This window comes from Bufo gargarizans, chromosome 8 (genome assembly GCF_014858855.1).
Source record: "Bufo gargarizans isolate SCDJY-AF-19 chromosome 8, ASM1485885v1, whole genome shotgun sequence".
Taxonomy (NCBI): Eukaryota; Metazoa; Chordata; class Amphibia; order Anura; family Bufonidae; genus Bufo; species Bufo gargarizans.
The window spans coordinates 28,487,234-28,499,820 of NC_058087.1; the positions used below are offsets into that span (position 1 = coordinate 28,487,234).

At 46.5% G+C, this 12,587-nt stretch overlaps 1 protein-coding gene across 1 annotated transcript in view; it reads left to right on the forward strand.

Moving 5' to 3' along the window:
* Nucleotides 1-12,587, forward strand: part of SPEG (striated muscle enriched protein kinase) — a 218,311-nt gene that overhangs the window by 79,607 nt on the left and 126,117 nt on the right. The window contains 4 exon segments of the mRNA XM_044303636.1: nt 3,712-3,801; nt 5,918-6,053; nt 9,069-10,480; nt 11,467-11,610. Of these exon segments, the coding sequence (XP_044159571.1) occupies nt 3,712-3,801; nt 5,918-6,053; nt 9,069-10,480; nt 11,467-11,610 (1,782 nt within the window).

Consider the following 12,587-nt stretch of genomic DNA (forward strand, 5'->3'; position numbering starts at 1 on the left):
ACTCCAAAACTAAGACCCCCAGATCCCATATTTAAAGCTGGAAAATCTGCTTGTGTGGCAGTGGTCTCCGACTTGTGGTTTTTCAGCAGTTGTGAAACTAGAGCTGCCAGGCCATGTTGGGAGTTGTAGTGTCACAAAAGCTGGAGAGCCATAGGCTAAGGAGATCTGTATCATGTACTGTTTATGGTACTGTATGTGGCAAAGAAGGCCCTGCCAGCGTCCACTATGGCTACAGTACCCAATCTTATCACATTTACATTACACCATGCATTTTATCGGGAGTTCTTCTTATTCTCGCCCCATAACCACAGGAAGCTGTGACGCCCTATGGGCGAGGGAATGTGAACGTGGTCTGTGATATTTGAATGCAATATACAGGAACCATGGCGCCCCATTAACTATATATATGTCGATGCTTTCATGCATATTATGCATTTCCCGCCTCATCGTTATCATATATCGGGTTTGTGGATGATTTCTGTTTCTAAATTAGAAAAATATATATTGGCATCCGAAATCAGGCCGGGAATCACCATGGTAACCTCTGCCTGACTACACCAGCCTCTCATCTCATCTACAGACTCAGAGATAATCATTCGCCAAAACAGGTCGAAATGAGATCACCAGGACATACTATAGGACTATACCGTCTAACCGTGAACCCGAATATGCGCCCCAACCATGAATAGTGGTCGCAGCTCCATAACAATAACCAATGCATTTCTGTTGACACCACCAGAGGGCGCCCCAGAGAGCCCCCATTCCTATCCCCCATTGATATGCCATCAGTGTCAGATAGTTGCGAGTTCCACCTCTGCAACTATCTCCGGAACGAGGCCCCTGAAGTGAAGGAGCGTGCACTGCGCATGCGCAGTCTGCTATCCATTCATCGCTATGGGAGTTCTGAAAATAGTTGAGTTAGTGCACTGGGCTGTTTTCGGAAGCACCATGGTGGTGCGTACAGAGGGCACCGTGCAAGCGCAGCCAATGCTGCATTAACTGCCGCGGGACTGACGGAAATAGCTGAGCTGGTGCTCTCCTAAACTCCCTGATCACTTCGGGAACCCTGTTCTGGAGTTAGAACTGGGTCCCGCACAGTGGCGTACATAGAGAAGTAAGGGCCCCATAGCAAAGATCAGACCAGGCCCCCACACAGGGCAGAAGGATTCCCGCCTAAACCCTTTTCAGTGACCCTCAGGCCATTTTTCCACTGCCTTATTTACTAAAAGTTGTTCCTTTAGAGCAGGTATGCTCAACCTGCGGCACTCCAGCTGTTAGTAAGACTACAACTCCCACAATGCCCTGCTGTAGGCTGATAGCTGTAGGCTGTTCGGGCATGCTGGGAGTTGTAGTTTTGCAACAGCTGGAGAGCCGCAGGTTAAGCATGCCTGCTTTACAGGGTAGAGTCCTGACCAAGTTTTCACCTCCAGTAGAAAAGGAGTTAATCCCAAGACTGGGCCCCTTCTTGCGCTGGGGCCCCAAAGCAGTCGCATGGTAGTTATGTCCCTGGTCCCGCACCTATCTGACATTCATGGCCAATCCTGGTGATATGCCATCAATGTCTGAGATGGGCCATCCTCTTTAAAGGGGTATTCTCATCCTATCGTTTGGCTATGCCATCACTTTATGGTCGGTGAGACCTCTGGGTCCCCAAATAAACCAGAAAATGAAGGGGCACAGGTATAAAGTAGTGCTGCCCCCCTTTACTGTTTACCCTGCAAAGGGGCACCGCAGCATCTGTAGTGCAGGGACCTGCAGCACAGCTCCATTCAAGTGCAGGAGGTTGGCTGCAGTTCCTCACACAGCCAGAAGGCGCTGCTGTGCAGGGAAAACTAAATCAGCGCTGCAGCCCCTTCATTCTCAGGATCGGTGGGGCCACAGAGGTCGAATCATAAAATTATAGCATATCCTAACTCCGTGTGTTAACCGTACTGCAAGACTAGAAATAGATGCATGCCGAAGGGAGATGCAGTTGCTGGAAGAAGCCAATAATAACATAGGAATCCCTATTTTTTATTTTTTATTGGGTCAGATATCCCCCTATTGCAATCTGGCTTAACTGCAGCATTTGCTGGTGACCTCTAGAGGTGCACCGGGTACTGCAACCACAATGGAATGAAGCACAACTTCCAGCAGCTGTGTTACGGCGGCCTCTAGTGTTGACATGTGGAAGAGCAGCTTGCATGAATGTCATTGCATGGACTTGCATGCTTGAAATCCTAGGGCTGTTACTAACAGTTTGTGATATGTCTTTTTCTCTCGCTGCCCCTATGGAAGCGAAGTATTCCGCTCCTGCAGGAAACACAGCTATGGTAAGAAAAGTCACCCTCAATTCTGCGAAATAATAGCCATCACTTCATATGTCCTGTATGTTGCAAGTGTGGAACATATAGTCGCATTTAATGCAATCATAACAGGGCTTGGAGCGTATGTGATTCATGATTATAGCAGCGCCCTATGCAGAGGGCTGCAGGGCTCCTAGATGATAATATGGTGCCTGGGGCCTACACAGACCTATATACTGTATACCCATACAGGCCTTGTGTGTTGGTCACATTGTGTAACTTGTTCCCAACATCGACTAAGGGCTCATGCACACGACCGTGCTGCGGACCGCAAATTGCACAACTTGTGGAGGCACGGGCAGAAACCCGTTCCTTGCCTCCGTACCGCACCGACCTTCCTGATTACAGACCCATTCAAGTGAATGGGTCCGCATCTGTGATGCGGTGCTAGAACGGCCAGGGCCCGTATTTTGCGGACGTGTGCATGAGCCCTAAAACATATACATACATTGCTATTAGTTGCTGCGCCATAACCTCCATTTTCATCCTAATGATTTTGTGGGTACTACTAGGACCCCCCAATATCAGCATGGGGGTAATACATAGCCCTCTTCCCACTGTACTTGTAAGTTAACATCTTCCGTGTTGCAATAAAACAGGACCAGGATGGATTTTTCTATCTACTGGGAGTAAACAATGAAGGAATCTATTGAATGACAGCAAACAGAGATCTTGAAAACTGTGAGAAATTGATACAAAAAGCATATTGGAAAATTGTAAACATTTCCAATATAAATCGTTTTTCCGAGACTTTTCTAAAGATGACTTATCCTATGGATGGGTCATCGGTGTCTGATCGTGGGTGTCCGACCCCCCGGACCCCCACCGATGAGCTGTTTGAGCAGACACCTGCACTCGCAGTAGCATTGCGGCCTTCCCTCAGCTCAGCAAGGACGGCGCCGTACATTGTATAGCTGCTGTGATTGGTATCGTGCTGAGCCCCATTCACTTCATTGAGGCTGAGCTGCGCTCCTAGGTCATGTGGCCGACGATCGTGACGTCTCTGGCCTAGGAAAAGCAAAGAGAAGAGCGTGTCACTACTGCAAGCGCCCGTGCCTTCTCGTACAGCGGGGGTCCCGGGTGTCGGACCCCCACCGATCAGATACTGGTGACCTAGGTCATCAGCATAAAAGTCTTGGAAATCCCCTTTAAACATCTTGAAAGGGGGATGGGAGGATTCCTCGCGGTCGCCTTTAACGGAGAAAGACCTGAGATTTGTGTCATTGCGAATGGGTCAAACAGCAAGTGGATTCATGCAGCGCGCTGCGACATGGCGGAGCCGCTCATCTGGAGGCAATGATGGCACCAAGGAGAAGACAAAGTGTCCTTTATCTGTAACCGATTTCTATATTCCTTCTTCACACAGACTCTGAGCCGGGGGAGGAGGACACTGGAGGACCCCAGCTACAGCGCACAATTCGACCCCCAAACAACACGCCTCTGGGAACACCATCGGGTAAGACCCATCTGACTGCTCTCCACCTTTATCGTCTTGGCATCTTTAGGTCCAACGCTCTCTACTGATTCATTTCTTAATATAACTTTATAGCGGTCAGAGCTCCAGTTTTCTGATACAAAGCTCCAAACCTCCTGCATAGATGTGAAGATAGGCAATACATTTCTGTCTGCCTGCAGTCACCCCTAGGGGGAGCTCAGGACGTAATTATTGACTTCTATATATATAAAGCCTCCTATGAGCTCCCTCTAGTGGTGGTTGCCGGAAGCCAGAATGTAATTATGTCTATACAGGGGATTTGGAGTTCTATAATAGAAAAATGGGGCTCTGACCGCTATATGAAGGGTAAAAAGAAGGATTATTTGCCTGTTATGGCCTGCATGACTCCTGACGAAGGGGTCTCCCTTTTTGTTTTCAATGCCGTCACACCATAATCATTAATATTAATCATGGTGCACAAAGGGTTAAAGGGCATCTGTCAGCAGTTTTGTCCCTATGACACTGGCTGACCTGTTACATGTGCGCTCGGCCCCTGAAGGCATCTGTGTTGGTCCCATGTTCATATGTGTCCGCATTGCTGAGAAAAATTATGTTTTATTATATGCAAATGAGCCTTTGGGTGCAACAGGGGTGTTACCATTACTCCTAGAGGCTCTGCTCTCTCTGCAACTGCCGCGCCTTCTGCACTTTGATTGACAGGGACAGGTGTGATGAGGTTTACACTGCATCGCCCTGTCAATCAAAGTACAGAGGCAGCGGCAGCTGCAGAGAGAGCTGAGCCTCTAGGTGTAATGGTAACGCCCCCATTGCTCCTAGAGGCTCATTTGCATATACTAAAAAACATCATTTTTCTCAGCAATACGGGCACATATGAACATGGGACCAACACAGATGCCTTCAGGTGCTGAGCGCACATGTAACAGGTCAGCCAGTGTCATAGGTGCAAAACTGCTGACAGATGCCCTTTAACCCTTTGTGCACCATGATTAATATTAATGATTTTGGTGTGACGGCATTGAAAACAAAAAGGGAGACCCCTTCGTCAGGATCATGCAGATGGTAGGTGTCATGAGTCATGCAGGCCATAACAGGCAAATAATCCTTCTTTTTACTCTTCATATAGCGGTCAGAGCCCCATTTTTATAATACAGAACTCCAAATCCCCTTTATAGACATAATTACATTCTGGCTTCCGGCAACCACCACTAGAGGGAGCTCCTTTAAATGACAAAGGGTGAGAGTCTTCTCTGATCTCTCCCACTAGAGGGGCATCACCAGTATATGTCAGAGCTCACTGTTGCCCCCTGCTGGGTGATGCATTCTATGACCTGCCAAGAGAGCTGACAACTTCTCTGTGCATATTTTGAGCTCTTAAAAGCAGTTGTCACTTTTCGGGTCCACGAAGGACATCAGAGACTTAGTAGCAAATGTCAAATGACTTGTGGAATTTGTGGGCCCAACATTATGGGGCCCCGCAGCTGGCACTGGATGCATGCTGTGCAGTGCTGTGATAGACTGGCACACGTCTCATGTACTGGACTAAATAAACAGAGTATGCTGGCAGAGCTCTACCACAGTGTGTAGTTACAGTATCTGACCGGCACAGCCTAAAAACTGATCCATATGGCCAGGTGGTAGACAGACAGATATTCTGCATTGTTCCGCAGTGTCATATTCACAATGGTTGTAATTGGAAACAGTCAGCAAGTAGTCATCAGACGCCCCCTTCATAGCCTAGCCGAGCTCCTAAAATACAGTGGCAGTTGGTTTTTCCTACATCAGATGACAATACAGTGTCTGGTGTAAAGAGGACATTTACCAGAATACAAATCACTGGGGCAGACACTGAACAAGCAAGGGGTGCTGGGACGTTTAGCTCTGAAACTTGCAGAATTGTGACTGTTACATTGTAACAAACTATTAGGAAAGGGATTTGTGCTGCTGATGCCGGATCCAATTGTGGCAAATCCTGAGCTCTTAGGTCTGTATGGGTTTTCAGATTATTTGACAGCAAGCAGAGCTCTTGATAATGGTGGGGAGACAAAGTTGCAGACAAAGGGAAGTTGCCATTTGCTGATCATCTCCTAACCTCATTTTCTTATTCCTTCCTCCTTAGGGGACTCGGACACCTTGCTGGCCAGTTCCCTTCACACTACTCCCAGCACGCTGACTGGACTCTCCCAGATGGACGAGTTCTCAGACTGGTCGGGCAGTCAACAGACGGTAGTAGAGAGGGACTCCAAAAATGCAAGGCAAGGATACACTCAGGGGGGAGGGGCTCGACACCTGGGAGTGGAGCCCCTCATCCCTGCATCCAGCAACAACCTTCCGGGCAGTGTCTGGGGGTCAGAGGTCAGCCTGTCAGGGTTCAGCGACCTGTATAGCAGCGCCTTCAGCCTCTACCGGGGCAGATCATGTGCCATCCGGGTGTAAGTAACTCAGACTGCGCAACATCACCCGCTACATACCATCCCCTCTGTATTTGGATTTTTCCATTTTTCATTTAGATTTTTTTTATATTTTTTCTCCATTTATTCTTCTTTTTTTTTCTGTTTCTTCGAATGGGCCAGCGAGCTTAGTGCATTACACCCCGAGACACCAACAGTGTCTCTCCCTCATCTTTTCCGTATGTTCCGTATAATCCGTCCTTGTGAGCCGCCGTCCCCCCGGATGCTCCTTTAGGCCTCTTTCACACGACCGTATGGCTATTTCAGTGTTTTGCGGTCCTTTTTTCACGGATCCATTGTCCCGTTTTTTGTTTCCGCTGTGTTTCCGCTCTGTTCCGTTTTTCCGTATGGCATTTACAGTAATTACATAGAAAAAATTGGGCTGGGCATAACATTTTCAATAGATGGTTCAGAAAAAACGGAACGGATACGTAAGACATATGGATGCATTTCCGTATGTGTTCTGTTTTTTTTTTTGCGGACCCATTGACTTGAATGGAGCCACGGAACGTGATTTGCGGGTTATAATAGGACATGTTCCATCTTTCAACGGAACGGAAAAACGGAAATACGGAAACGGAATGCATACGGAGTACATTCAGTTTTTTTTGCGGAACCATTGAAATGAATGGTTCCGTATACGGACCTTATACGGAACGCAAAAAACGGCCCGCAAAACGGAAACAAAAAACGGCCATGTAAAAGAGGCCTTACTTGGTGTATATTTAATTTGCAGCAGTTGGGGCCCTGAAGGATGCTACATTGGGCGGTTGTATCTATCATATAATATCATGTAAAGGGGCTTCCGGTTTATATATAAATAAAGCTTTATATTAATCAGTCTATAAATGAAAAGTTTTACAATTTTCTAATTTACTTTTATATTTCAATTCCTAAGTATTTTCAAGATCTGTGTTTGCTGTCGGTGAATGAGAAGTCTACTTTCCGTTCAGAGGCTGTCATCTTGTATACGGCTGTCTGCTGAGAAATGGATACAATTGTATCCGGTCCAGTCAAAAGCTAAATGGCCTGGAGTCCAGACCGATACATTGTAGCAAACTAGAGACGCGTGCAGCTGCCGCTGATGTGTTTGGCTCACAGAGCATTGTCTACACTGGATACGATTGTAACGAACCCACAGCTGAGAGAAGGGCTAGCTGTATACAGGATTACTGCCTCTGAATAGAAACAAGAAGGCTCTCATTCACTGACAGCAAACTAATATCTTGAAAATGGGGTAGAATTATAATACCAACCATAGTAAAAACTTGTAGAATATTTTTTTAATGAATAGATAAAAAAAAAAAAAAAACTCCCTTAAAGGGCGTCTGTCAGCAGTTTTGTACCTCTGACACTGGCTGACCTGTTACATGTGCGCTCGGCCCCTGAAGGCGTCTGTGTTGGTCCCATGTTCTGGTTATATGTGATCGCATTGCTGAAAATAAGTTTTATTATATGCAAATGAGCCTCTAGGAGCAATGGGGGTGTTGCCGTTACACCTAGAGGCTCTGCCCTCTCTGCAGCTGCTGCGCCCTCTACTCTTTGATCTTTAGGGACATTCAGTGTAAATGTAATCACACCAAACCCTGTCAATCAAAGTGCAGAGGGCGGGGCAGTTCCAGAGAGAGCAGAGCTTCTAGGTGTAACGGCCCCCATTTCTACTAGAGGCTCATTTGCATATATTTAAACATATAAAGTCCGACACTCAGGAAGAAGAGTAATACTTATTTTAGGTTCTATGTCTCATTAAAGAACATTCTATTCATCTACTACTTCTCAGGCTGATTACAGAGAACACTGGTGCGTCCCCGTGGTGTAATGCTGGGGTATACCTCCCTCATAGTGCAGCAGTGGACGATGGCTAAGCTCGGAGCGCTCTGCCCGAAGGTTCTGCAACGTCTCCATTATCTTATTATTTGCATTTATGTTGTACTCCCAGGCTGACCTTTTCTCCCTTCCACCTGCTGGTTTTTGGTTCTTTTTTCCTCATTTACCTCTGTATTGTTCATCCTTCATTTTCAAGATAATTTATACAAGATGCAACTTGTATGTGCACAGTGACTCCAACAGCAGAATAGTGAGTGCAGCTCTGGAGTATAATACAGGATGTAACTCAGGATCAGTACAGGATAAGTAATGTAATGTATGTACACAGTGACTGCACCAGCAGAATAGTGAGTGCAGCTCTGGAGTATAATACAGGATGTAACTCAGGATCAGTACAGGATAAGTAATGTATGTACACAGTGACTGCACCAGCAGAATAATGAGTTCAGCTCTGGAGTATAATACAGGATGTAACTCAGGATCAGTACAGGATAAGTAATGTAATGTATGTACACAGTGACTCCACCAGCAGAATACTGAGTGCAGCTCTGGAGTATAATACAGGATAAAATTAAGGATCAGTACAGGATAAGTAATGTAATGTATGTACACATTGACTCCACCAGCAGAATAATGAGTTCAGCTCTGGAGTATAATACAGGATTTAACTCAGGATCAGTACAGGATAAGTAATGTATGTACACAGTGACTGCACTAGCAGAATAGTGAGTGCAGCTCTGGAGTATAATACAGGATGTAACTCAGGATCAGTACAGGATAAGTAATGTATGTACACAGTGACTCCACCAGCAGAATAGTGAGTGCAGCTCTGGAGTATAATACAGGATGTAGCTCAGGATCAGTACAGGATAAGGCTTCCAGTATAATATTCTACAGACTGGGTGATAAAGTGCCAGTAAATTATTATTGGTGTCCAGACATACATGGCATTCAGCAGATTTATCTTAGCTCACATTTCACTTTCCTTTACAGTTTTTTACCAGAAGGTGGACTTAGGAGAGGAAGCATCAATGGTGCCATACCAGACTCCCCTCGTCCGCTTCAGAATCCAAGACCTCCTGTTCTACCTCCTCCTTCTCCCCGCCTTGGACAGCGCCCTGCTGCCAATCCTTTGCCTAGCGGTCGTGGCCCATCAACACCCCTGACACCCCGAAAGAAAGCCCTTATGCCTCACCAATATCAGGACACAGTGGTTGAAGAGTTTGAGGATAAGGTTAAGAGGCCAAAGTCCTCAGCTGGCTCTCAGGTCAGCGGCCAGGAGTCTCGACCTGTGACACCATTAAGTGAATCTTCAGGGCGAGTGTCCATCTTACGCGCATCTCCAAAGCTGGTCCGTTCAGGCTCCAAGATTTTTGAAAAATTGCGTTGTCTTGAAGAGAGGAGAAAAAGCCTGGATCAGACAGACAGCCCTTTTCCTGTACAGTCCTGGCTACCGCTCCGTAAGACAAGGTCCTTTGACCAGACTGGGGCGGATGGACTGGCCAGTGGTTTGGAGTCCTCAACTGAGGATCTAAGGGATGACCTAAGAGATGGAGTGAGATCAGAACTGGGAGGATATACCTTGAGATGTCCTTCACTGAGGTACAAGACAGCTTCTCTAGATGACAGAGGAGCCTTCTCTGGTCGTGTGAGCGACATTGAGGCACGATTTTCCCAAGAGCTTTCCCGCATTAAGAAAACTGTTTCTCAACAGCAGCTTATCCGTTCATCCCAAGATCTGTCTCGAAGATCACCTTCTCCTCAACAAACTCCAAGTAGCCAACCTGCTTCTTTAGATCCTGCTGCAACACAAGTGCTTAAAGACATTAAGGCACCAGAAATTCAGGAACAAAAGCCAGCAAATGCAGCCACTGCCCGAAAACCCCTAGTCAGGAGCTATGCCAATGTCAACCAAATATCCCAAGAAAAGGAACCTCATGGTGGAATCAAGGGACAATCTGCTCTAGTGCCAGAGAAATCATCAAATGGTTCAATCATCCACCATCAAGTAGTCAAGCAATCAGATACAAGACTAACATCTCACCCACCTTCTGAAGTCAGTGCTCTGAAACCCATCACCACTAAAGGACCAACCTCTAAACAGGAGTCCACAGATTCTCACATAAAGAGGGTTCCTGAGCCACCACCAACCAGCACACAAGCCCCACCAGCACTGGAAATAGCACAGAGAGGGATAGGGCGAGAAAAGAGGACTATGGGTGGAGAAACGAGATACCTTCCATGGGCTACACCAGCAGGTCCTGCCCAGAGAAGTCAAGGGCCACCAGGGAAGGGTGGGGGGCAAACGAAAAAGCACAGCGAAACACATACCAGTGGCAAAACCAACAAAACCACCAAAAGCAAAGGGAAGAGCCGGCGGCACAGAGCCATGTCACCAGAATTAGGTGAGCTATAGGTGACAACCGATGCAGCTGCCATGTGTCACCCAACTTTGCCACACCACTGAAAGACAAATCTGCCCCGTTATGTAGTAATATACCCCCTACTTCCCCAAACTCATGCATGTGCATCCTCTCTGCTGCCGTCATGTGTGTTACCCTGCCTATCTAGTTTCCAGCAGCACAATAGACATTACATATAAAGGACTCATTCACACGATTGTGCAGGTTTTTTTTTGCGGTCCGCAAATTGCGGATCCGCAAAACATGGCTGCCGCCCTTGTGCCTTCCGCAATTCGCGGAACGGAACAGGAGGCCCATTATAAAAATGCCTATTCTTGTCCGCAAAATGGACAATTATTTTTTTTTGCTGGGCCACGGAACGGAGCAACGGATGCGGACAGCACACAGAGTCTTGTCCGCATCTTTTGCGGCCCCATTGAAGTGAATGGGTCCGCACCCGAGCCGCAAAAAATGCAGCTCGGATGCGGACCAAAACCACGGTCATGTGAATGAGCCCTTAAGGGATATTCCAGGAAGAATGGGTTATCACCTATCCACAAGACAGGATCGGTGGGGGTCCACGAGAACGTGTGTCCTGGCCACCCCCCATACAAATGGAGTGGCGGTCGAGCATACGTGCTGCCACGCCTTTCATCTCTTTGGTGCTGCCAGAGCGTACAGCACTCGGAAATCTCTGGCTGTTCCATAGCGTAGCATGCTCAACCGCCTTTCATGGGGGCGAGGGGGCACAAAACCACCATTTCTGGGGATTGATTGGGGGTTCCAGTGATTGAAACCCTGCGATCCTGTGGATATGAGATAAATTGTTGCACCCGGACTACCCCTTTAAAACAACCCTTGTGGCCAATATGGGAACTGCAATAGTTCACTGTTTACAGTATTTTTACATGGGAAAGGGATCCCTTTAATAAATATTTTTTCCGCTGATGTAATTTCCCTTTCTGCTGCTGTCTTATGTCGTCTCCTAGAATCTTCAGATGATTCCTATGTTTCGGCGGATGAAGATCCGAAGGAGGCTCCTGTGATTGAAATTCCCCTGCAAAGTGCCCTGGTGAACGCCGGCTCCGAAGTCTTATTAAAATGTATTATAACAGCGAAACCAAGTCCAGAAGGTCAGTACTGAGCAGAGGGCACCCGGCATGGGCGGCGGGTCTGGGCGGACGTCGCTTGATCTTGGCGGTGTAAAAAACAAAATTTGAATAAACGTCAACTTTGGAAATTTTTGATGGAAAGCTCAGCTGATCTTAGGACTGAGGCCCTCAATATCAGCTGTAATCCAGGCTGGAGAGGAACTAGGCGGTAAAGGCTATGTACACCTATGGTGGCAATTTTTTTGTGGTTGCCTTTTACTCATTTTGGGCTAAAAATATTTTTTTCAAGGCTTCAGGAAAAGAACCAGCGCTGCAGATATTCAGAAATTCCAAATTTATTAAAGGACACACAGCAACGCATTTCGATGTGGACATCATAACTTCCTCAGGCCATAAAACCTACCGTACGTTTTATGGCCTGAGGAAGATGTGATGTCCACATCGAAACGCATTGCCGTGTTTCCTTTCTTTAATAAATTTAGAATTTTAGAATATCAGCAGCGCTGGTTCTTTCCCTGCAGCCTTGATATATTATCCAGCCATCGTTATTGACGTCCCGCTTCATACCTGGCTGCCGCGGATTCTCACACTACTACGTGTTCTTTCAGCGTTGTGCCTGAATTACACAATGTTACAAAGTGAGCATACCATAGCGCCCCCTTTCCCTTCTCTGCAGCTGCAGTTTATGCGCTATGTGACGCTGTGTATTTATTTATTTTTAATGACAATATTTTCAATGGGTTTTTATTAAAAATATTCAGTCGTTTTGACAAAAAGGATTAACTGTTTTTCTAACTTTGTGACTGGTACCTTCACTTTGTGCCGGTCATCTCATAAATCTTATCTCTAAATTACTAAAAGGTCATAAACACTTTATTTAAGCCACATTCTATTCAGTAAGATAAGATTCAACCTATAATGATTGTTTATAAGGTCAGAGATCAGAGATAAGGAGCCATCAGCAGAGCACAGTAAAAATACAGAGCATGCTACTAGAG